General features: G+C 39.6%; 1 protein-coding gene across 1 annotated transcript in view; it reads right to left on the bottom strand.

Moving 5' to 3' along the window:
* Positions 1 to 15,389: 15,389 nt before the first annotated feature.
* The window catches only part of MPP3 (MAGUK p55 scaffold protein 3), a 75,397-nt gene continuing 64,178 nt past the window's right edge, over positions 15,390 to 26,608 (bottom strand). The window contains exons 15-18 of the mRNA XM_081345524.1: positions 19,572 to 19,665; positions 18,503 to 18,611; positions 17,352 to 17,474; positions 15,390 to 15,667 (exon numbers count right to left, since the gene is read on the bottom strand). Of these exons, the coding sequence (XP_081201650.1) occupies positions 15,488 to 15,667; positions 17,352 to 17,474; positions 18,503 to 18,611; positions 19,572 to 19,665 (506 nt within the window). The 3' untranslated portion in view covers positions 15,390 to 15,487. The remainder of the gene's footprint in view (positions 15,668 to 17,351; positions 17,475 to 18,502; positions 18,612 to 19,571; positions 19,666 to 26,608) is intronic.

Here is a 26,608-nt window from a genome sequence, read left to right as displayed (position 1 = left end):
TTCTACTCCTGCCTTAGGAACAAAACCAGCTGGGTGATCTCCAGCCAAACACATTCAGGCCTAGGAAAAAGGAAGCATGGCAAAAAAAATATCTTCTAAATCTTGCCAAGAAAACTGCAGGAACTGGTTCAGGCAGTCAGCATTTTTTTTAATTGAAAAGTTTTACAATACATTTTTAAAATAAAAAAGAAAGAAAAAAAGAAAGAAAAAAACCCTTCCTCTCCCTCCCCTCTCCCCAACCCACCCCTACCCCCACCCGTCCCCGACTTCCCAGAGCTGAATACAGGGTATAGTATTACAAACATAAGCTAAAATATGCTAACAACCCAATAATAAAACATTAAATTCTGTCGCATTTTAACTCTCCATAATCATCATATTGCTAACAAATAACTAATTATACGTCATATAAAACTACTACTTATTCAAATGCTAAATGAAACTTTTTAGTCCCATATTTATTCTGAATATATTCAATCCATCTTCTCCATTCCACAATATATCTCTGTTGCGATTGTTCTTTCAAATATGCTGAAATCTTTGCCATTTCCGCCAAGTTAGAAACTTTCAAAGTCCACTCTTCTATAGTCGGCAGTTCCTCCTTCTTCCAATATTGCGCTACTAAAAGTCTCACTGCCGTGATTAGATTCAACATCAATTTAGTGTCTATGACAGTAAAATCTGTAATAATACCCAACAAAAAACTGCGGAGAAAACTGTATCCTTTTCTTAAATAGCTTTTGCATATTCCACCAAATTTTAATCCAAAAAGCTTTGACTTTTTTACAAGTCCACCATATATGAAAATACGTTGCATCCTCGCAACCACACCTCCAGCATTTGGGCTGACAGTTCGGATACATACTTGATAGTTTTTTAGGATCTAAATGCCATCTATAAAACATTTTATAAAAATTCTCTCTTAAATTTTGGGCCTGTGTAAATTTTACGTTTCTAACCCAAATCTTTTCCCAAGTATCCATTGTTATGACCTCCTGAAAGTTCTGACCCCACTTTATCATACAATCTTTAACAAGTTCCATTTCTGAGTCAATTTCTATCAATGCATTATATATCCTTATATGTGCTTGACCTTGATCTCTAATTTGTTTTACCAAATTTTCATCTGTTATCGAGAAACTAACTTTCTGATCCTCTTTCCATCTTGCCTGTAACTGCCCATACTGGAACCAAGTTTGTACAATCTTTTCTTCTTTTAAAATATTATATGGCTGTAATTGCCATACATTCCTTTCTAATCTCAAAATTTCCTTATATGTAGTCTCATCATGTTTAAATCCAACATTTATATTTTCTATTGCATGTTTAGGTATTGTCCAGATTGGTATCTTATACAAAACTGCAGTCAGCAGTTTTGAAGTGGCCATTAAATTTTTTTTTGCTAAAACTGATGCAAGTTAGTAAGATGTTGTAAGGTGTTTCACCTGTTCTCCCAGCCTACTGAGGCATCACAATCACTTTTTTAAAATTGTTTTCTTCTATAGATTTCCAGGAATTATATGAGAAACACTTCTCGTTTTCCAGTACCAAATCAAGAGTAAGTATAAAACATTACCTGGGCCAAAATCCTTTGGACAAGGGTGTGGCTTTGTTGTTGTTGTTTTTTATGAATACTGTGGGCTAGGTCAGTCTGTGCCCAAGACAATTTTCTGGACTCTTGTCAGTTTCACCGCATCAGTCTTTTCCTTAAATAATAATATCAATAAAAACAACTATAGAGAAGTTGGTGAATTGCTAAAAAATGGGGGAGGGGGACTAGCCCTCTAGCACATCTTTATTTCCTAAAATGCTCCTGCATGCCTCTCACATAAAGGTAAACTTGGTTATTTGATTTATCTGGCCTGGACTGAGGGGTTTTAATTTTAAATTTTTAAACTTTGGGCTACTAATTGTTATTTAATCTTATTTAAATTCTATTTTAACTCTTATTTTGTCTTTTAACTTTGCCCTGTAAACCGCCCTGAGTCCTTCGGGAATAGGGCGGTATATAAAACTAAATAAATAAATAAAGGTTCCCCCGCACATGCGTGCTAGTTGTTTCCAACTCTAGGGGCTGGTGCTCATCTCTCACATAGGCTCTCTCAGAAAAGAAAAGTAATGGTGGGAAGCTGCTAGCAGGGTTTCTTCAGACGTGTTCTCTCCTGCCCCTCCCAATAAACCATGGGAAGCTTGAGGGAGGTAGGGACATCAGGATGGGAGAATGAAGGTAGCTAAGAACCAGCCACTAGTTCAGACATGTCAAACACAAGGCCCGGGGGCCAGATCTGGCCCGCGAAGTGGTTTCATCCGGCCCGCGAAGCCATTCTGGAAACAGTGAGGGAATGGCCCCCACTGCCTTGGCCCTGGCCCAGTGACCCTCCTTCTGCCAGAGACCCTCAGATCTGTCCCACTCCTGCCCAGGCCCCCATAGGCACCCTTGATGCGAACGATGTAGAGCTGGCCACGCCCACCCAGTAGGCCATATGCACTCTAGCCATGCCCACCCAGTAGGCCACACCCACCCTGGCCACACCCACCCAGCCCCCTGAGGGCAACCGCAATGCTGATGTGGCCCTCAATGAAATTGGGTTTGACACCCCTGCAATAGTTCAACTGCCAGTATTTGAATATATCCACCTGCTCACCCATACAGGCTTGGCCACTTGCGCCCTCTAGTCTACAACAGCAATTTCTGGAGAGCCATCTGCATCATCCACTCAAATGATACCTTGTCCACTTTATTTTTTGTTTTATTTTCTCCCAAATCAGACAGAGGCATACAAATGTCACCATTACGAATGCTTTTTAACAAAAACCCAGATCTGAAATTGTTGATCTTACAGAAAATTGTTAGGATGGGGACTGGGGAGGGGGAAGGTCTGTATGTTGTGTACCGTAGCTTTTCTTGCCCAGATGTATAATAAAGGTTTTAAGAACAATTTGTGGATGCGCCTGCAAAATGATTACTAAGTGCTGAAGCAGTGTTTTTCGACCTCACCAGTTTTAAGAAGTGTAAAATTTTAACTTCCAACATACTGGCTGGGAAATTCTGAGAGATGACGTCTGTACATCTTAAAGATGCTGAGATTGAAAAACATAAGAGTTGAAGGAATTTAACCATTTATACCTGGTTACTTACAAATAGGGCCAATTGTAGGTTGTAGGTCAAGTAAGCACTGGTTTAGGGGCACCAAATTTTAGGTGGTACCAAAACGTAAAAGATTTCAAAAAAGGAAATGCAATTAAAAAGAAAATGCCGTAATAATACACTCCATCAGCCAGCTCTCCTGTTTAAGGCTTAAATATAATTTTACATAATTGTTGCTATATGATAACTATATGAAATTACAATTACTGTATAAATAGAGTGAAAATATCCAAGAAAAGAAATTTTTTTCCCAGGACTGGAAATTATAACTACAAAGCTCAAAAAGTTGGAGAAAACAGAGAAATAAGATGGTATTTGAAATTCCTAACAGAAGTAGAAGATGAGTCAAGCCATTTGGTGCTTAGAGTGCTAAAATGTCTAAAATCTAAAATCATCAGATGTCCAGGGAAGGGATTTTTAAAAAAGTCAACATGGGGGCCCATACAATCAAAGCCCTACTCATGTACAAAATGGGTGGGAGTCTTTGATTATACTTCTGTCGAGGCCCTCTTGGTTTTCTTGACTTCCCCCATGGGGACCACGGCAAATCATTAATTTGCCAAAAAGCTACCTTCAGCTCTCTTGATTCTCCTTTTTTGTTATATATATATATATATATATATATATATATATATATATATATATATATATATATATATATATATATATATATATATATATATATATATATATATATATATATATATATATATATATATATATATATATATATATATATATATATATATATATATATATATATATATATATATATATATATATATATATATATATATATATATATATATATATATATATATATATATATATATATATATATATATATATATATATATATATATATATATATATATATATAGTTCCACTTTTCTATAGTCCCTGCTTTCTTTTATTCTTTTTCTGGACAGGGCAGCAGATTTTCAAACTGACTAGGATTTTATTTTCTATTAAATGTTTTTATGTGACCATGTGGTTATTTTTAAACACTTAGTTTGGGAGTTAAGTACGTGGTTGACTATCCCTGAATAGGAAAATAACTATTGTTTATAATGCCAGGGTGAATTCCTGAAAATCAACATCCAACTTATACATAGTCTGCCTACTCGTCAAGAAATTGTTGCTGGATCTAACATGATTTGCATCCTGTCCCCAACCTTCCCTTTTCAGATAGTTCAAAGGATCCTGAGGGAAGCAGATTATCTGGACCCTTTTTAATTTGCATTCAGACCAGGACATAAAAACAGCATTAGTTACACTTAATGATGACCTTTGGAGGGAATTAGGATTGCAAAGGGAATGATTGATCCTGGCCTTCTTTGATCTCTCAGCAGGTTTTTATACCACTGAGCATGGTTTATTCTGCACTGGCTAGGGAGCTGCAAGTAAGAGACACAATATTACAACACTCCTCCTCCTTCCTCCAGACAGTTCTAGATGGCACTGGGAGGGGGGAATGGTCTGATCCTAGACTCCTATTTTGTGGGAGTACCTCAGGGCACTCTTCTCTTTTCCTTAACTTCTACCTGAAACCTTGGAGAAGGTCATCTTTTGGCATGGAATGTAGTATCATCAGGAACAGGAAGTTGATGATCCCCAATTATATATAGTAATGTAAAAAAAATCTATACCAATGTCTGTACTCTGGAGGATATAGGAGTCTGGATGAAGAACAATCCAGAAAGACTGGGAGCCTGTTGGTTTTGCATGCACACACACATGAGCGTATGCACACACATACACAGAGAGACAGAGACAGAGAGAGAGAGAGAGAGAGAGAGAGAGTGATTGTCTTGGACCTGGAAACATACTAGTCTCTGGAGGGGGGGTCTGCAGCACTCCCCTGCTCAGAACCACTGCAATTTTGGGGTTTTCCTGTTCTCAGCTCCTCCTTAAAGTGCAAGTGATGACTATGGTTGGGAGGTCCTTCATGCAGCTTCATCTTGTATGCCACTTACAGGTGAAACTCGAAAAATTAGAATATTGTGCAAAAGTTCATTTATTTCAGTAATGCAACTTAAAAGGGGAAACTAATATATGAGATAGACCCATTACATGCAAAGCAAGATAGTTCAAGCTGTGATTTGTCATAATTGTGATGATTATGGCATACAGCTCATGAAAACCCCAAATCCATGATCTCAGAAAATTAGAATATTACATGCAATCAATAAAACAGTGTACATAGAACAATATCGGACCTCTGAAAAATATAAGCATGCATATGTACTCAGTACTTGGTTTGGGCCCCTTTTGCAGCAATTACTGCCTCAATGCGGTGTGGCATGGAAGCTATCAGCCTGTGGCACTGCTGAGGTGTTACGGAAGACCAGGATGCTTCAATAGCGGCCTTCAGCTCTTATGCATTGTTCGGTCTCATGTCTCATCTTTCTCTTGGCAATGCCCCATAGATTCTCTATGGGGTTCAGGTCAGGTGAGTTTGCTGGCCAATCAAGCACGGTCATTGAACCAGGTTTTGGTGCTTTTGGCAGTGTGGGCAGGTGCCAAGTCCTGCTGGAAAATGAAGTCAACATCCCCATAAAGCTCGTCTGCGGAAGGAAGCATGAAGTGCTCCAAAATCTCCTGGTAGATGGCTGCATTGACTCTGGACTTAATGAAGCACAGTGGACCAACACCAGCAGATGACATGGCTCCCCAAATCAACACAGACTGTGGAAACTTCACATTGGACTTCAAGCATCTTGCAGTGTGTGCCTCTCCATTCTTCCTCCAGACTCTGGGTCCTTGGTTTCCAAATGAGATGCAAACGTTGCTCTCATAAGAAAAGAGGACTTTGGACCACTGAGCAACAGACCAGGTCTGTTTTTCTTTAGCCCAGGTAAGACGCTTCTGACGTTTGTTGTTCAGGAGTGGCTTGACAAGAGGAATACAACATTTGAAGCCCATGTCCAGGATCCGTCTGTGTGTGGTGACTGTTGATGCACTGACTCCAGCCTCAGTCCACTCCTTGTGAAAGTCCCCAACACTTTTGAATGGCCTTTTCCTGACAATCCTCTCCAGGCTGCGGTCATCCCTGCTGCTTGTGCACCTTTTTCTTCCACACTTTTCCCTTCCACATAACTTTCTATCAATGTGCTTTGATACAACACTTTGGGAACATCCAACTTCTTTTGCAATTACCTTTTGAGGCTTTCCCTCCTTATGGAGGGTGTCAATGATGGTTTTCTGCACAACTGTCAGGTCAGCAGTCTTCTCCATGATTGTGATTCCTACTGAACCAGATTGAGAGACCATTTAAAGGCTCAGGAACCCTTTGCAGGTGTTATGGCTTAATTAGCTGATTAGAGTGGGACACTTTGAGCCTAGAATATTGCACCTTTACACTATTATAATTTTCTGAGATTGTGGATTTGGGGTTTTCATGAGCTGTACGCCATAATCATCACAATTATGACAAATCATGGCTTGAACTATCTTGCTTTGCTTGTAATGAGTCTATCTCCTATATTAGTTTCTCCTTTTAAGTTGCATTAATGAAATAAATGAACTTTTGCACGATATTCTAATTTTTTGAGTTTCACCTGTATACCTCTTCCTGGACTGGGGAAAATCTACTGGCTATCACCTTGCCTTTGTCACCTCCCAGTTGTGCAATTGCAATGTATTCTACTGCCCTTAAAAAAGATCCAGAAGCTTCAACTGGTTCAAAACTCATCAGTGCAGATAGCACAGACACAGCTTGGTATGCCTAAGGAATACCACTACTTTGCAAGCTAGATTGGCTCCCAGGAGTTTCCATGTTTATTTCAAGGTGCTAGTACCTATCATAGCACAGAACTGGGTTACCTGCAAGACCATTTTTCTCCAACTGTTTCCACCTGTTCCGCATGCTGTAATATGATTGGAACACTTCAGATCTTTTCCTTATAGTAATGTCATCTAATGGGACCCTAAAACTCTGCCTTTTTTGTTGCACCTACTTTCTGGAACGATTTCCTGTTCCACCTCAACATACATCCCTGCTGACCTGTAGAAATATTTGCTTGTTCCACACGCAATGGGACCAAGATGATGATAGTTGCAATGTAGAGAAATGTAATGCATGTTGTGGAGTCTGATTATTTGTTAACTTTATGTATTTACCATTATGTAGTAGAATTTATCAATTTACCTTTATGTATTTTGCTTCTTTTTTATTAATGTGTGCAATCCAGAGTCACTTTTCTCCAGGTCAGTCCAATAAATAAATAAACTAATTTATTAAATAAATCCTCTAAAGAGGATTGCAGAATTAAAAGGGGAGTGTGAACATTCGTAGACCCTTATCAGTTTTTCCTGTTCCCATTTGTGATCTTATGTGATGTTCCATAGGTATAGTAGGAGTGTTTGTGCTCACTGATCCCTGATGGCACAACAGATGTCTGGGGTTTTCTGTTTTGTTGCAAAAACGGGAGTTGGTTGGGGCTTCAGTTATATTCACTATAGACCAGGATGGTGTTCTTTAACGCTCCCCATTCAGGAATTCCACATGGGATGAATCTTCATTGAATTTCTGAAGCACCATAGAGACAGCTGACCTGCACTATTTAACAAGCAAAACTATCTCCTGTAGAGAGAATTCCAGCAATGCTCAGAATCAGGCAGCCAAAGAATGAACCATCTATCACCTACCTTGTTAAGACCTATCTTGTCAAGACTGCTTTCATTCTAGCAAAATGCCTGCACTCATACCCAAGGTGCTGTTTCCCCTCCCCCATAAAGGCTTTTGAATCAGGTTGGCTTATCGGTAAACCCCCATGTGGATTTGCCAGGGGCTTTGATTGAAACCTATTTGTCAATTGGGAATTGAATTCCATAGATTCACTTTCTACAATCTGAGACCTTTCTGGAGTGCTGATCCTAGAAACCTCTCAGTTCTTGCTATAGCCCGTGAACATTCTGGAGTTTGCAGGCTAACATATCTAGAAATGCCAATTTGGAGAAAGGTTGCCTTAGACATATTTTTGTTCTGACCACTATGTATGTCCAGAACAAAAAAAAAAGTCTCTTAATGGTTTAGTACAGTGTCTCTTAACTTCATCATGCTGGCTGGGGAATCTTGGGAATTGAAGTTCACACATTTTAAAAGTGATTGTGATTGAGAAACTTGGTTTAGAATATTCATATTGCCATATTAACTCTGCTCATATTAGTCTATTTTCTGGGCTCTCACTAAATATTTTCTGGGTTCAGATCATATAAAGAATTGGGTTTACATATGTGACAAGCCAACCAAAGCCTAAATAAGCCTATCATATTGTGCATATGCAAAAGTGTTTTACTTCAAAACTTTCAACTGACTTGTGTACATTCAGTGCTACCTGTACTGAACTAGTGACCCCCAAATTTGTTAGCAGAGTGCTATTCTCTGCCCACCTGCATGATGGAATTCTGAAAATTATTTTCCCAGTGTACTTAAATGGAAAAAGCACATCCACATTATTGCTAGTACTTGTGATCAGACATACAACGTATGAGAGCCAGTTTGCTCTAGTACAGGGGTGTCAAACTCAATTTCATTGAGGGCCGCATCAGCATTGCGGTTGCCCTCAGGGGGCTGGGTGGGTGTGGCCTACTGGGTGGGCATGGCTAGAGTGCGTATGGCCTACTGGGTGGGCGTGGCCAGCTCTACATCGTTTGCATCAAGGGTGCCTATGGGGGCCTAGTAAGGAGTGGGACAGATCTGAGGGTCTCTGGCAGAAGGAGGGTCTCTGGGCCAGGGCCAAGGCAGTGGGGGCCATTCCCTTTCTGTTTCCAGGATGGTTTCGCGGGCCACATGAAACCACTTTGCAGGCCAGATCTGGCCCCCGGGCCTTGTGTTTGACATGTCTGCTCTAGTAGTTAAAGCACATAATTAGAAACCAGGAGACTGTGAGTTCTAGTCTTCCCTTTGGCATGAAAGCCAGCTGGGTCACTTTGGGCCAGTCACTCACTCTAAATCCAATTCACCTCATGCGATTATTATTGGGGGAAAATAGGCTTGCTGCCTTGATTTATTTATAAACATGATAAAGGTAGGATGAATGAATCAATGAATATTCTAAAGGTCTAAATACATTCTTCAGCCAAAAGAACCTTAGGAACCACCACTGAGGGATCCTTGGGAGAGCTTGGAGAACAGCAGTCAAACCCAGTTGATTGAACTTCCTAGTGTTCTAACTTTAAAGTACCGTAGTCTTCTGCCTATGTATTTTTTGTCTGGATTTGATTTATACAGTCTGTTTGGGAGAGAAATCAATCTGTGCAGCTCAGTTAATACAATCCTCCAGTTGCCCCTTTAAATTGTGAGTTTCTAGACTGACTAAATATCCTAACATGTCTCTCTTAAATTTATTGCAGGAAACTAGACAATGTGAGGAATAGCAAGCCGCTTAGGACTACTCAAAATACACCGATTAGCTGATAGTAATGTCAGCACTAGCTGTGATCTTCATTAAGGTTTTAGAATAAAACAAGTGGCGGTGAAAAGGCACATCTATAATGAAATGTTTGCAAGCATCAAGGTGCATTCCATACACACACATCACACACACAGGAGCTGTTCAAATTTGCAGAAACCAACATGGAAGCTATGGAAAGCTTAATTTTCAGCCATGGACTCTCATCAGAAAGATTGTAACTGCCAGATATTTCCCATGATATGATTTTGAAATTGTTGCTTTTTTTCAGAATGTTCAGCAAGATATAAATTCTTTATGGGTTTTTTTCGAGGGGCTTTTAACCTTCTGAGGCTGAGTACACAATTCCCTCTTTTCAACCCACTTCCAACAGTAGTAGTAGTAAGCACTCCTACTAACTTGGCCTACTTACCTGCACATTTATACCAGTTTTGTTTTTTTAAGAGATGGAAGAACTAGGGTGCAAGTCCAAAGAATTACAGCCAGAAGAGGCAGAAGTTCCTCCATACATATATACAAGAGCAGAAGATGATTTCTGGAAGTAGTAAATTGCCCATCAATGCCATGGGCAATTCAGGCTAACACCATTTATAGCACTTTTCTTTTAGAATATATTTTACAGTTCTGGCATTAGCAGATTGCTGGATATGTGTATTGCTGCATATGCTTATTTGTGGGGGGAGTAAAAGATATTTCCAAATAAGACACATAACTCTCTAAATATAGAAATATCTAATTATTAAGAATCCAAAGTTACTTAGCTGCCTTGTATAGATGGGACATCCAGTCTTAATGCCCAGATAAGCGGGGGGGGGGGGAGAAAATAGGGGAAAAAGGGCACGTGGGGCAAACATTTTTAAAGAAATATTGGCTTGGATTTGGTATGAACAGATAGAGACGGAGGTGATTCCAAGTAAGGTGAAAAGGAGAAAAAAGGTGAAAATTCACCACTTCCAAATGGCTACAGCTGCTGTTGCTACTGCTACTACTATGTTTGTGTTGAAAGAATTAGGTGGTGACTAGTGTGTTTTAAAAGATGTTTGGAGAGTGCCAAATGATGCAGGTCTTGTTGATTTCCACAGATTGAATTTTAAATATATACAATTGAAAATAGCCTGCATGTTGGAATAGGGTGCAGGATTTTTTTCTACTGTAAATCCTTTCTGTGAGATTGGCAGTATTTTCCAGTAGCTGCTTTTTTTTTTTTTTGCTTCAAACATATTTTCCAAGGAAAAATGATAAGGTAGCTGTTTCCATGGAAGGCAACTAAGTTGGCATAGCAATGGATACTGAAACACACTCACCTTTAAAGTTGTACTTTCTTGCAATGGTACAAAAGAATTAAAAATATATCAATGGTGGATGGAAATTCTGCATTGAAATGAAGAGAAAAATAGCAATGGAAAGGTGTCAGAAAGGCAGTGCAGGCCAATTAAAGCAAGCAGTTCTCATCCTAAAAATCTCTCTGAAAAACTGCTTGTATTAAATGCATAAAATAATTGTACTACCCCAGGTACAACACAATGAATTATTTAAAGAAGCAACTGATCAGTCAGGGGCACTGCAGGAATGCAAGTTGCTCTTATGCATAAGAACAATTTTAAAAATATTCTAGTTGCACAAATGTGTACTGTTAAAAAGAGTTTTGAATATTCTAGCTGCATCCATGCGCTGTTGGTTTTTTTGGGGTGTTTTTTTTTGCCTTGCCACCGACATTCACCCTCCCAATTTGCAAAATGGGTTGTGGTGGCTTGTGGTATCTGTCAGAATCCATTTATATCACATTTCATAAATGTATAGGTAGAACAATGTGCTTATTCTGGGGATTCTGCCATCTCTCCGAAGGGGGGGGGAGAGGACAGATCTGGATTGCATCTTCAGTTACAACAAAAGGAAGCAATAACCATAAAACCAAGGAGAGTTCCCTTTCCCATGGAAGGGCCTGACATCTGACCAAATGGATGAGGGGAGGGGCTGAAATGGGAATGCTTTATATAGGATTGAAATGTAACTTTGTTAGATTCCGTCTTGTATTGCCACAATCGATTCCATCCTAGTAAACATTTTCCTTTTGGACTAAACTTGCATCCAAGAGTTCTTATTTCCTAAGATGTGGATTGAGGTGGGTCCTGACAGTAGACGGAATCTGCTTTAAGAGTCAACCTGGAAGGGAAAACCTTACCGGGGGACTTTGCAACAAATACAATGTCTGGCGACGAAGCAAGAGAGGAGAGAAGCCCCATGGAGCGGGAGTCTTCCCCCCAAATGGAATCCCAGAGACAATGGGAAGCTGAAGCAGCATATTCCCCCGGGGAAGAAGCGGTGGAGCAGTACGACCGAAGACCCCGATGGTCGATGGGCGTTGGAAGGAAAAGTGAGTGGGAAAAGGCTTCGGGAGAAGCGACCCTGAGGCAGAGTAACCACCAACCGGAATGGAGGCAAGAGATGGAGAGTTCCCTGCACGCCAGTGAGGAGGAGCGGATCCTGGAAAAGGCCATTGATCTGATGAAAGCAACCCTGAGCTCACTGAGGGAGGAGAGAGCTGAAAATCGCAACCGAGGCAGCGCCTGGGGACGTAACTGGAAAGGTAACGGAGGGGATCCAACACCTGAAACCCCGGGGCCGTCCAATGGAACAGGAATTGCTGCCTCAGCAGTACCCACCCACCCCAGAACCACAGACGGGGACCAGGATGAGGAGCGATACCGGCCCCGGCACAGACAACGCTCTAGCCAAAGACTCCCGCCCCTGGAAGTCAAATTCAAGGGGGAGCCATCACGACTGGGATTTTTCCTAACCCAAGTCCTCAGCTACATGGAAGAGTACGGACGGGACATCCCCAGTGACAAAGCACACATCCGAATTGTGCAATCTGCCCTGGACGGGACGGCTGCAGACTGGGTGGTGAACTTGCATGACTCCAATGCCCCAGAACTCAACGACTTCAACCGATTCATGTCATCTTTGAGGCGGTGGTTCGAGGATCCTTTGGCTGACCGTAAGGCCCGGGAGAGAATCAAAACGGTGAGGCAGGGCAGGCGAGCAGTGGCTGATTATACCCAAGAATTCTGAGCCATTGCCAGCAAGCTGAACTGGCCAGAAGACATCCTCCTCAGCCACTTCAAAGACGATCTAAACTACGACCTGTATGACGCTTGCCTGCCTCGAGGAGACCCACCCCATCTCGACGACTGGTACATCCTGGTGGAGGAAGTGGAAATAGACCTACTGAAGAGACACCGCAGAGGAAAACCATGAGGCCGCCTGCCACCCGAGCAAACACGCGAGGGGGAAAAACCACCAGCCACAGCCAAAAAATCAACAGGTTGCTTCAACTGCGGGAGAGAGGGCCACCATGCTGCAGAATGTCGTTCAAAAGCCCCCCCACGAAAACCAGAGGCATCATCCTCCAAGAAGCCGGGGAAGCCCCAAGGCAACACAAAAGAATCTTCCATGAAGGGGACAGAGGCTGTAGAGTCCACAATTCCTGCCAGGAACTGGTATTGGACTCCGGCCTGCACCGCAGGGACGGTGGACAACTCGGAAGACAGCTCAGAGGGAGAACCATTGGTAAGTGGACCCCTTCCACCCATACTTAAGACAGTGACTATAAGATTTGACCATTTTTTTTCTTTTCAAGGAGCATCTTCTGCACCAATTCGTCTTGTGAAGGAGACTAGAAATGACCTGCAATAATAAATTGTATGCAACAATGAACTGATTATTATTATTTTCTTGCAAAAGACTAGCACTCTTAGGAAACTTGAATTTTTAGTTACACAATTCCTATCAGTTTGTTGATACATTCTACGAACCAAACTATGTATTTGATACCAAAGGGAAATTTTTATTTTAGGCATGAGGGGTTCAAAGAGAAATTGGAGGAGGGGGAATTCCTTGCATTCCAAGCTATATGTCTCTATCCCATACTTGTAAAGGATAAATGGAATATCATGTTATACCACATACATACAATATAAAGTGAACGTATACCCTCGCCTTTTGTCAGGTAGTAGCTAGATCTGCCAAATCCTACCAGCCGTGCACATCAATTGACAGTGCATCCTAAAACCTTGTTTCATTCACAGAAAGATTAATAATGGTGAGCAAGCTGTTTTCTAGAGAAGTTCACCTGGTATTAACCTTAATGATATCTCACTCAAAGCACAAATGACCAGGCTCAACTTATACTACTTTGGACATATCTCTAATGTTGAGAAAGGTGAAAGGAAAGACCATGACCAGCAACAAGGTAGGTGGACTCAGTTATGGCAGCGATGGATTACACCATTGGAAGATCTGAAGAACTACAGTAACCTGGAAACAGATAGACCTGGAGAAATTATTTATATGGTTACTAAGAACTGACACCAACTTGATGGCCCATAGTCAGTCAGTCAATCTCAATGATAATTTTTTAAACAAAGCCCCAACTTTCTTCACAATTTTAAAACTACAGAATTAAATAAGCACATCAATTTCTGCTGTTGAAAAGACAGACTGGTGATAAATGCTGTGATTAAGATACAGAAGAGCTCTAGGAAGATTGATAAAAAAAATTTCCAATGGAAAATATTTTTTTTACAAAGAAATACAAAAAACCATAATGGAACAGAAAAACCAGTACAGAGAACAGAAGAAAAATACAGATAAGCCAAGCCCTTTTTCATAAGAACCAACCCTCCCCTTTAGTCACCAAAGCAACATCTGCAAAAAAATACCATTCTACAAGAAAAAGCAAAGCAGATTACTTGTATGTTTATGATGTATCAATCATTTTGAATATGGAGTCCTGGAAAAGGCTAACTGTAGTGCTTCAGAGTTAGTTCCTTCACCTCAATTCTTAGAACTGAAGGATGTTCCACTTCAGTTTTTAACAAGTCCAGAAAAGCAAACAAAAACTATATATATTCAATCATTGGAAGAACTGAAATTTTGCTTGGCCTTTAAAGTGAATTTCTGGATGCTGAACTCTGCATCCAATTCTGTTTGCACAGCAAATCCAGTATTATGCTAGTCACGGACAGTCTTGGGCATCGGATACTCCTGACTCCCAAAGATCTTCAGCTATCATTCTGCAAGATCAAGCTTACGTCAAACATCCTTTGCAATTTTAAAAATTCAGACCACTTGCCTAAGTTAAAACTGATGTAAAACAGGTAACTGGCCTCAGCACTTACAGTTCATAACAAAGTAGAAATAGAGGAGAAATGCTGCTTCACCTTTTCTCATGGGAAATTTGTGGTCCTTTGCTTAGAAATGAGTTTCCAATGTCTTGACTTCATAATTTAACATAATATTTAGGCAATTTACTGAGATAATCTAGGGAGAAAATCCTACTAATCCCACATCAATGTCTTAAAATATAGTTATAAAGAGAGAATGTACAGTGTGGTTAATTTTCAGACAAAATTATTAAAGCCTTTGCAGGTGGCCAGGAAGATTCCTCTTCCAGTAAAATATCAACTGTCACTTCTAATTGCTCATCTGATTCTGCTTGCTCAACCAATCGCAGGAGGGGGGAAGGTTTATTATTGTGTTATCTGATATTGCAATCCTTAATTGAAGGATTCTATCATTTATTAGGAAGTTACAGAGTTGGCATATTTTTCTCTGTAAGGTTTCCCAGCTATTTAATCTTTGTCAAGATAACCACAGTTTGAATCTCAATTGCAGATCCAGAAACAGCATTTAAATATCCAGAACTGCTTTCTAAGAGGACTTACACATACCCTGGATTGTATCGTGCAATTTTGCATTCCATTCTTTTAGAGGAAGTGATTAATCAGAATACGGTTTTAGTTGCAGAGATTCTCTTTCCAGCTTTTTGAACAAACTGGCTGCAGCAGCAACCATTTTCCCTTTTTAACCATCCATTCTATTTACAAATTATTATCTTCTTTTTTTGGCATAATATGGCTGTCTACAACTTAACCCAAGAGACAGGCACCCAAAAACAGTCTGTGTTCAGTTTTTCCAATATGGTTTTCAATTGGCTGCAGGCACTCTGGAGATCTTCCTTCACAAGGACAGTATCGATTAAGTGGCCATATTGTTCCTCAATGAAGGCTGCTGAGTTCACCATTTCTTGCTGCTCCTCGTCCTGCAAAATGAAACAGAAGGACAATAGGAAATGACTCTTGGCTAGTTCACTAAAAATGGTTTTGAGCTGCAATACACTTTTGGCACTTCCTAAGGAAACAAAAAATCCCACAGGGTAATTCTGCTGCAGAAAGCAGAAATGGCTAGTAAAATTTAGTTCAGGTAGTCCTTGATTTATGGCCACAACTGGGATCAGAATTTCTGTTGCAAAACAAGGTGGTTGTTAAGTGACTCACACTAATTTTACAACCTTTTTTGCCTGTTATTAAATGAATCAGTGCAGTTGTTAGATGAACCATGCAGTCATAAGTATATCCAGCTTTCTGCAATGATTTTGCATGGCAGAAACAGGCTGGGAAAGTCCCTAATGGCAATCAGATGATCTGAAGACACTGCAACCATCATCGGTACATGCCAGCTGTCAAACATGAAAATCTTTATCAAGTGACTGTGGGGATGCTGTGATGGTCATAAGTGCAAGGACCAGTTATAAGCCACTTTTTTCAGTGGAATGGCTTTGGTCACTAAATGAATGGTTGTAAGTCAAGAATTATCTGTAATAAGCCAAATATATTGAGTTACAACTATAATATTTTAATGCATTTTTCTTTGGCTGTACATTTATTTGCCAGTCACATAAGAATTCACTAAATATGGAATCAGCTGGAACCAGGTCTAATTATAATTAGAAGAAGATCAAGGAAATCGAGGACATTTAAGTCATGATGGGTTTATGCCCCACTGATTACAATGGATTTATTCTCTGAACGAATACCAGTTTCACACATTACATTAAGCCATTATGAGATTTGTTTGGTTTGCATTTAATATGTTGTATGAATCCAGCCATTGTGATTTAAAAATTAGATTTATGGCTTAGAGCCATATGCAAATTCACCAAATAGTGATTTATTGAATCCATAACAAGTAAGCCATAGCTTAGCTTAATGAGTGCATATAATAAGAATCTGGATCTAATCACCAGAGTTTAATTTTCCAGCAACAAAGACTTTAGAATGCAATATCTAAACAACAATGGGGAAGAGATAAAGATATCCATGGAGTACATGTATCAAAATCTGCAAGACAAAGAACACAGCATCAAGAACCAAGTCACACTCCTTTTGTATGTGCACAGGATACTGCCACATGTGTAAAAGGTCTGGAATTTGGATTATGACATGGTGCCCATCATCTTGCATACTTTGACTTGGGAGGCCGGTGTGTGGTGTAGTTGGTTCACATGGTGTAGTAGGATGGAGGGTTTGTTGTCACCGTGTGTTGGGGGGAGAGAGCACGGGGGGGGGGAGGCTCAGCTAATCTCAATGTACACATGTTGTACTTTGACAATAAAGGTTTATTATTATTTATTATTTAACTCCCTACAGGCAAACACTGTGGGGGATACTGTAAAAACAAATATTGGAATGCATAAATCAAGGGCAATAGAAGAGATAAAAGGAGAATCCAAGGAGAATCCAATGAAGTAAATAACATTAGAAAGACAATGAAAAATGGGTGATCCCAGTCACTTTGGTCTGCATGGCTACCATATCCTTTAGGTCAATTTCTCATATTGTACACAGATGACCTTCCAGTGAAGACAGTCCTCAGCAGAGATAAACGTTGCCTTGCCCGTTATAGATTCCTCACATGAAACCATCCTTTTAATACAAAATACTTACAAGCGGGACAAAAATGTCCTCTGTCAGCAGAGACGCTGGTGCGTTCTTTTTCTTTTCAGAGACAAGAGGCTTTACAAAGACAACATGGGGCTTGAATTCTGCTGTCCTTAAATGTTTCACTGCCTGGAAGCAGAAACATGCAAAATGGAAAACTGTGGCCGCAATTTCTTAAAGGAAAAAAATTGTCATTATTTCTCGATTTGATGGACTGAAGGAATCTCTGAAGGTATCTTGAATTTTGTTGTAATATTGCTTTATAATCTAACAGTAAATACAATAAACGTGGCACTCATTGATAAATAGCACTGAAAATATACACCAAGATAAAAAGGGCTATAAATTAATAAAAATTAACAGTATCTGAGATAATAGCCTAGTGCTGATGAAATTATCTTTTGAAACCCTCTGAAGCATTTTTAATTGTTCAACTTAAATAGCAAATGGTAATTAGTCAACTGATAGCCAACTGAATACTACCTGCTTGAAAATGTGCCCAATCCTGCATTTCCAACCAAATTCACCAGTTATTAAAAGTAATAAAAGGTTAATATGAAAAGGAAAATAATGTAGAACCTAAGACACTATATATGTTATTTATTTATATTTATTTTGGATATTATAGGTGCAGACTTTGTAGAGAGGCCTCAGAGGCAGTCCAACAACACATAGTGTCAGACACTGTATAAGTTGCACGCAGGAACAGCATACACTGAACAACACAGTCAGATAATTGGCATTATGTACAAGAACATCTGGACAGTACATGGGCTATTCATCACCAGATCCAAATGAGAGGTCCCAAAGAAGGTTGTGGAGAACAATAGGGCTAAAATTCTTCCAGATCCAGATGGACAGACAGCTACTAGCCAATCAACCAGATATCTTGGTGGTAAACAAGGACCAGAAGACAATGATAGATGTAGTGGTGCCAAGTGACAGAAATATCATAAAATATATAATACAAGGCACATCTGAAAACAACACAGCATATTTCCACAAGGAAGTTAATTTGTAATGCATCTGTTAGTTGTCACAGTTCTTGCTACACACGGCTAATTTCTTTCTAAAAGGCCATATGTTGACCATGGATACGATGGACCCTAAACTGAAAAGCAAATCTGGAGCACAGTTTTTTAAAAATGTTAATTTACCTCAGGCACAACATCCACAAGGCAAACTTTATTTTTAGACATGACAGACTGTATCGCCTCCAGGCTTGTCCCATAAAGATTCTCCTTATATTCTCCATGTTCTACAAACCTGGAAAAAGTGAGGGAATTAAGTGAGAAAAAGCAAAACTGAACACCAACCTCAAAAGATGCAGCATGCAAATGTGTCAAATGTTTATTATAGCATAAAATTGTTTACTCTGTCTTTTTCTTTTCTATTTTTAATAATTTGCTTCAGGCCACAAGATTTGAAAGGGATTACTCTTTTTGAACATTTCACTTTCATCAGGAAAAGAGTAACTGTTTAGAATGCAAAAGGAAAAAAAAATCTTACACTTAGAGACATCTATTCACTTTCCCAAACACGACACAAACATTATAGCATTCTGAAATGTAAAACTAATAATCTCAGATCTGCTCAGCATTAGCATGTGGAAGGACCTTTTAATACTCTCAGCCTATGGTATTATTCAATCCTTAAAGCAGTGATCCTCAGCACTGTCTCGATATGTTGCAACTTCAAATCCCAGAATTTTTACTTAGCATGTTATGGAGTTTAGGGAATGCAGTTCCAGCATATCTGACGACCAAAAAAAGCATGGCTCATGGAATACAGGTCTTCAATTCATGTACTAAAAGGATTGTTCAGCAATTCCTCCTTCCGAGCAAATGTGAACTAGGGAAGTTCAAGCAAGAAGAGATCTTGGATCATCTCAGAACACTGTCTAATTTTGTGAAGTGTTGAGAAACTGACAGGAATGCATATAATTAATACAACATATTAAGTAAACAAATCCAGCCCTAGTAAACTCTCTCTTTGGTTACATCCCAACTGGAGAACATTTACAGCCAAACAGAACTTCCCATTATTGCAGCCCCAAACTGAGATAAAATATGCTTGTCAAAGTTCTTCTACCCATGAAGTTAAAATCTCTATCAGTAAAGGAGAGCTACTCCAGTTAGGCTCTCAGATGATACACGTCATGAACTGGGCTTAATACAAGAAAGGACATACTTTCATTTTCCCCCAGCACCTCAAAGCAAAACTTACTTGTTGTGCTGTATATCAATCTCAAACGATTGTTTCGAAACAAAGTTGTATTCCACACCCTCCTTTTCATGACTCTTCTTGGTCCTTGTGGTATCTGGGAGAGAGGGGAAGTCAAGTTTAGATGACGTGACTGTAGAACATTTTGCTTTGCATGGCAGAGTGAACAGGGATAGGAATGACACGGGACAAAATGAGGCAAATCAGAAACAAAAGAAAAATTATGAGAAAACAGCACTGCTGTCAGGAAGATTTCTCTAACTCCTCAGGGTATCTGCCTGTGATGATTCAGAGAAGAGCTATATCTCTTGTGCCTGCTGTAGTGCTATACTATTAATTTCCCCACAATTTTTCAGTAAATCTCTTAGAAAAGAGAACAGTCTACCAAAAAAACACCAAAAAACACCATACCTCTTACTTCAGTCCAACAACATGCCCCTCAGCCACACCTCTAGTAATTTTGTACATGTCATAGCAATGCATCATCTATGCTTCCCCCAGCAGAACATCAGTGATGTTATAGCAGAGGATGTGAGTTTGTGACCAGAGATCTTAGAATAACTATCTCAGAAGAATGAAGTAACCCACACTTGCTTTTTATTACCTATCACATCTTTCAGTAACTATTAAGAAGTGTGTATTATAGCAGAGGCAACAGAATTTAGAGTATGTAGATGGGCAAAGGCAGTGGCGTAGCGTGGGGGGTGCAGGGGGGGGCCGGCCGCACCGGGCGCAACATTTGGGGTGGGGCGCGCTCGCACTCGCAGCTCTCTGCCCCTGCCTGGCTCACTCACTCTCTCTCACTGCAGTGCTGGCTGTGCGAATCCGAGCCGAGCCGCCGGGTCGCCGTCCACTGTGGAGGGGGGGGGTGCCAGGCGTGTGGTGCGGTGCGGAGAGAGAGCGAGGGACTATCTGGGGGAGAGACAGTGCAGCGGCCGCCCAGCGCAGCGCTGAGTGCGGGAGAGAATCCACGGGTTAGGGGGCGCAAATTACTTGCCTTGCCCCAGGTGCTGATAACCCACGCTACGCCACTGGGCAAAGGCACAGAAGCCAACTTTTCCCTGTCAAAGTACACTTTATCAGCTCAGTCCCCTCCCAAAACATTGAACTACAACTTCACCAATTCTCCATCAGCATATTATCTTGTAATGATTTGCAAAGTCCGCCCTAACAAGATCTTTTAATAGTTAAATTACTACCTGTGTGTGCCTTTGAGACAGTGTGCCTGAACAAGTTCCCGCAGTTTTCTTGGTAAGATTTCAGAAATGCCATTGCCATTACCTCCTTTCTAGGGCTGAAAGGAAACAAATGGCCTAAGAACACCAGCTAGCTTTGTGTCTGAGGCAGGATTATAGATTTCCAACCTTATTGAAAGTCTGATTTTTACAGCACCAAGAAGACTGCACACAAATCTCCTTCATCCTACATAAGTGTATGTATGTTGCTTGTTTTTCTAAGGCAGGGATTCCCAACCGGGGGTGTGAGACGATATTCCAGGGGGTACGAAAACTCAGGTTTAGAAGTTTCAAAATTATAGTGTATATCCATAACCAGGTATTACTTTTGTAAGGGGTTAGGGTTAGGGTCAGAAGCATTCTAGGGGTGCAGGGTATAGAAAAAGTTGGGAACCGCTGGTCTAAAGGTATGTGCTGCAAAAGTCCTGCGTTCACCATCCCTGTGTAGATTTCCCTCTGTGACTTTTACTAACGCCAGAAATAACTTTACATCTGGTCTGACTATTAGCATTTATATAATCTCCTAATTAGTTCCTGAAAGCAGGCTTTCCCTTTCAATGGACAACCAGCTTGCCTGCCTTGCATTTCAATTATTCAATACTTTCCATTTCTTCTAGTGTTCTAGCTCTTATTTCATTTTGGCAATTTTAAAATTTCAACACAGAGTTCAAACCATCCCCATCCCATACCCTTATTCTCAGTCCATACAGATTATTTCATTTCTTAATGCATTTAGGACAAAAACAACCCATTTCCAGCCCACACATTATGAAACGTTTCATTTTTTTAAAGCCTTTTTTATTTGCCAGCACTTTCTAAAAGCAGTAAATTCTATGTAAAATCAATAAAGTTTTCAAAAGAACAGATGCACACAGAGAAGAAACAGGGACGAAATCAAGCTCTCTTCTAATGGACAGGGGAGGAAACCAAAAACAGAATTAAAGGAAGGGAAGCTCTACTACTTTTCTGCTTTCTGCCGATCTTACTATCTGCCCTTTTATAATAAAAGGGCTGTATTCACATTAAGCTAGGGGGTCTGAGTCAGTGGGTTGTGGTTCAGTTGCAAGTAATTTGGGGAGGAGGGAGTTGCAAAAGAACAACAACAAAAAAAACCACCCAGGCTAATCTGCTTTAAGAAAATAAAATTGGATGCTGTGAAAATCCAATTCCACTTTGCAGCAATTCTGCAGGGGACTTCCCTAGGATAAAGCGGGGAGCAAAACTCCCAGAAATGTAGAAAAGATGGATACTTCTAGCCTTCTTATCAAAACCATTTGCCAACTGCAGCATTTTTTTACCTATTCGTTGTTGTTTTTATTAAGGGGAAGGGGAGTCAAATGCAATCATTTATCGTTCTGAGTGGACATGATACTGCAAAAAACCCTTGGACTGAGCAAAACTAATCTCATGTGAATTTAGTGGCTGCATTCACACATTATTCTAAGTCATATATGCATATGCATATTGTTCTTCTGCTTCACAGGAAGCATTTGTGCAGAACAGAAGGTGAGTAAGAAATTTAAAGGATAACAGAAAGAAAAAGATACATACCGTATTTTCCGGTGTATAAGATGACTTTTGAACCCATGAAAATCTTCTCAAAAGTTGGGGGGTCATCTTATACGCCAGGTCGTCTTATACGCCGGAAAATACGGTAGATAAAACTAGTTTATGTCAACATTATTCATCAAACCATTTCATATTTTCATATTTTTGGTAGCCTTGTTTCCACATTTCTAAAGGCATTTTTAAATGTTTCCTCTCTTTCTTTTTGAGGATTCCATCAGCTACCTGTAACTATGCTTTCCTCTGTGCTTTCCTTTCTCTCAACCCATTCCCTTTTCTTTAACGTATTTGCTTTGCAATCTGGTCTTTATTCGGTTTCTCAAATAAGTACTTCAACATATTGTATTCATATGTAGTTAATTTTTACTCAGTCCACATACATTCAGCATCTGTTCATTCTTGTGACCATCTTTTCTGCTGGGACGAGTAACAGGCACTCACTCTGTTACGTGGCACTCGGGATTCGACCCGCCAAACTGCCAACCTTCTGATCGACAAGCTCAGCGTCCTAACCCACTGAGCCAATATATTTAACCTAAAAAGATTTCCTGGCTGTCAGGTATTATCTGGCTGTCATACAATAGATTTAGTGAAATATGTGAGTTTCTTATCTGACAGGCAACAATGAAGAAATATATTGAAAGAATGGAAAAATAAAGAAAGAATTTATAAGAGATTTTGAAAAGTGGAAAAAATTAAAGTTTTCTTGGTTAAGATCAAGTGCAACTATTGAGATAAACTTGCTTGTTTCAAATGGTGCCAATTCAAATCCCAGAAATAGTTTATAAGAATGGCAAGCAATTAATAAATATATATGAATGGAGAAAAAAATCTATGGAAAAAATTAAAATTTTACAAAATTCGAAAGACAGAGCGGGTCTTGCTCTGCAACATTTCAAATTATATTACAGAACAAGCTGACTGTCATGGTTACCAAATGGATAAATTCCTGAAATAGCAGGACGTCAAAATTGGAAACACTGACCTAGCTAATAGACTTCATAAGTATTTATAGTATAGGGACATCAAATGAGACAAAATTTAATAGAATTTATTAAATGACAATGTTTGATTTAAAAATGGAACTTTTTGAGAAAATTTATGAGTCCAGCAATTTCACTGCTAGCAAATTCTCAAATGCTGCTTCATGGTGGAGACAACTCTAGTATGAAAAGTACAATTATATATGTAGAATAGATGAACAGATTAAAGACACAGCATATAGCATGGGTAATATCTACAATTTGTTGGAAGAATAAAAACTTATTTCAGAAAAAAATGATAGAATTTGAAATACTTATGCAGAATTAAGACTATCTATTGGGGCATATTGATTGTAGTAATATGCCCCAATACACAAACTATTATTTTGATATGACTCAAAGATAAAATTAATCAAAACTCTGACAAAACAGGTGAAAAGGAACAATACAACAATGTAAAGAACTGTAGAAACAAGGCAACAAGTTACAATTTAAAACAAAACAGGAACAAAATGTTTTACAGATGGGCTACGATTTCATCAATAATTGCTTGGGTTGACAAACTGTTTATTAATACATGTTGTAAATGCCACAATACATTTTGTCATATGGGATGGACATACAAAAAAAACTTCAGAAATATCAGAAATAAATGAACAGCAACATTTGAAGAATTTTAGAAACCAAATTTGAGTTGAAACCATGTTTTTAATTAAGCATTAGTTCCAGGACATATCAGCAAAAAGTAATAATAATAATGATTTATTAAGATACGTGTTGACAGCCACAATAAACACTGAAAAAGATGCACACTAATAAACAATATCAGACTAGAAACTTAAACTTGGGGAATATGCATTAATAGCAAATTAATAAAAGTTTGATCAAATTCAAACATGAATGGCTTCCATTTATTTTATGTTATGCAGCAAGCCAAATTTAAATATTTACGGTGTGGTTTTTAAGGGGGAAAGGGATTGATTAAAGAACGAACTTAGAAATATATGAAAATGTTAAATCTTTATGAGTATTACATATCAAGGTACAATGAAGTGCAACCACTTAGTCAATAAAATTTTTGCATTTTTTTCTTATAGGTGATTTATTTTTAAATAATTAACTGTGTAAACATGAAGATATTAACATCCAACTCATGTTTAAAGAGACCGTTAAAATAGTTTTTCTTCATCCACAGCTTCTTTCATGTCACCGTTTCACTATGCATGCTCTTTCATACCTTCCATTAGCCTAACTTCACACACTTCTATGGCACTCTGTAAGGTAACTTTCTTTTTCACTCTATTCCAAGCAACGTCCATATCCGCTTTTTATTCATAGTGTTGTGATATTAATTTGTCTTACAATACTTCCTGCAATTGTTCTTGTTTAGACGGGATTTTTAAATCCATGACTTGATGAATAGCCATAACTGGCTGTCCTATGATTGACCTGCATTTTTCAATTAATATTGGAAGAAAGACTGCTTAGGCCGCTAGTTCCTCTTATTTGCTCTTGTGAGCTGTGAGATAACAAAGTTCCAGTTCTTACACCATTATTTCTCTCTTTTGTTGTAGCAAGCATTCAGTCCCAGCTAGATAAAGGTAAAGGTAAAGGTTCCCCCGCACATGCGTGCTAGTCGTTTCCAACTCTAGGGGACAAGCGCTGGCTCTTCGGCTTTGAAACAGAGATGAGCACCGGCCCCAGCTAGATACTTAATCCTAATCTTCCTTTGCTGATGCCTAAACTGAACGATTCCCAGGGTAGTGGGAGAAAGAGAAATCTCAGAACTACAGAGCTTGCCCAGCAAAAGCAGCCATTTTGTGAGTTGAATTTCTGAGACTATCCTTGGGCCTGGGGCTCACCATGACACATGGAGTAAAGTCTTCTGGTACTGTAAGTAATTCATTGGGACAATTTAAATAAATATGATGCCATTTGTTTCAGCCCTGGCATCTCTTTACATCTTTCAATTTCAGTGTCCATTCTACAAATTCTAGAGTAGCAGGCAACACAAGAATTTCAGAAAACATTGCTTGACTCAGATATAACGCTAGGACACAATAGGTAGGTTCACAAATTAGGCTAAGGAAAAAACAAGCAATATTGGGTGAACACAAAACATATTAAATAACTGGAAATGACTAATTAAGGTTAGAATTATGGCATGTGGGGAAACTGTTGTAAAAACACAAAAAACCTACTGGCAATTTCCCTACCAAAGAAAGTAGAAGCTTTAAAACAAGCACGGTCTTATAGTGTGGACTTCCTATGGACATCTCTGGTTACTGTGAAAATTAAAACAAGGAAAACCTAGTTTAGGACAACCTTCAGTCTGATCCAATAGAGCTGTTCCTGTTTTATATTAGATATTGTATAAATGGGAATCTAACTATTAGAAGAAGGAAATAGCTAGAACTCCAATGAACCAAATATGTGACAGCTGAAACACTATTCCATGCTATGTTTATAAAGCTCTTAGGAATGTGTTACAAATCCTAGCAAGCAAACCAAAGAGAATCCCTTGGACCAGGGCGTGTCAACCAGTGGTACGGGTACCACCTGTGGTACATTGGCACCTGACAGGTGGTACGCGACTATCCTAGAAAAGTGGTAGCGGGGGAGGGGAATGAGCTGAATCGGTGGCAGCAGTGCACAAGCCTGAGCGAGAGAAGCACCAGGATCAGCACTTCATCGGGGCTGTCAGGGCTCAGCAGAAGCACCAGGATCAGCGCCAGGCTCCAGCTGGAGCTCGGCACTGATCCCGGCGCTTCTGCTGAGCCCAGAAGAAGCACCGATCAGCTGGAATGTTGCAGCATCTCCAGGGTCTTGTGGTTTACATTCAGATGCTTGGCAACTGATTCATATTTATGATGGTCACAGTGTCCCAGGGTCATGTGAAGTGACCAAAGCCTGCTGCAACCACCCAGCGGGGGGGGGAATAAAAACCAAACACCCTCCCCCCCTGCTGCCAATCCTCAACAGAAATGCTCACAACAATGAAAACCTCAGACAGGAGGAAGAGTGCCACTGGGCGGGCAGGCAAGCAGGTGTCTTGCTCGGCTGTGGCTTGGGGGGCACTTTTTTCAGTGCCATTGTAACTTCGAACAGTCACTAAGCAAACTGTTGTAAGTTGAGGACTACCTGTACTTCATCACTTTTTTCCTTTTTTTTGGTCATCAAGTTTTTGACACCTTGCTAGGCGACTGGTGGTACTCAGATGTTGCCATATCCTAAAAGTGGTACAATGGGTGAAAAG

This window comes from Vipera berus (genome assembly GCF_964194415.1).
Source record: "Vipera berus genome assembly, chromosome: Z".
NCBI lineage: Eukaryota > Metazoa > Chordata > Lepidosauria > Squamata > Viperidae > Vipera > Vipera berus.
The sequence above is the reverse complement of the archived record's forward strand: the minus strand, read 5'-3'. Positions and strand labels throughout refer to the sequence as shown.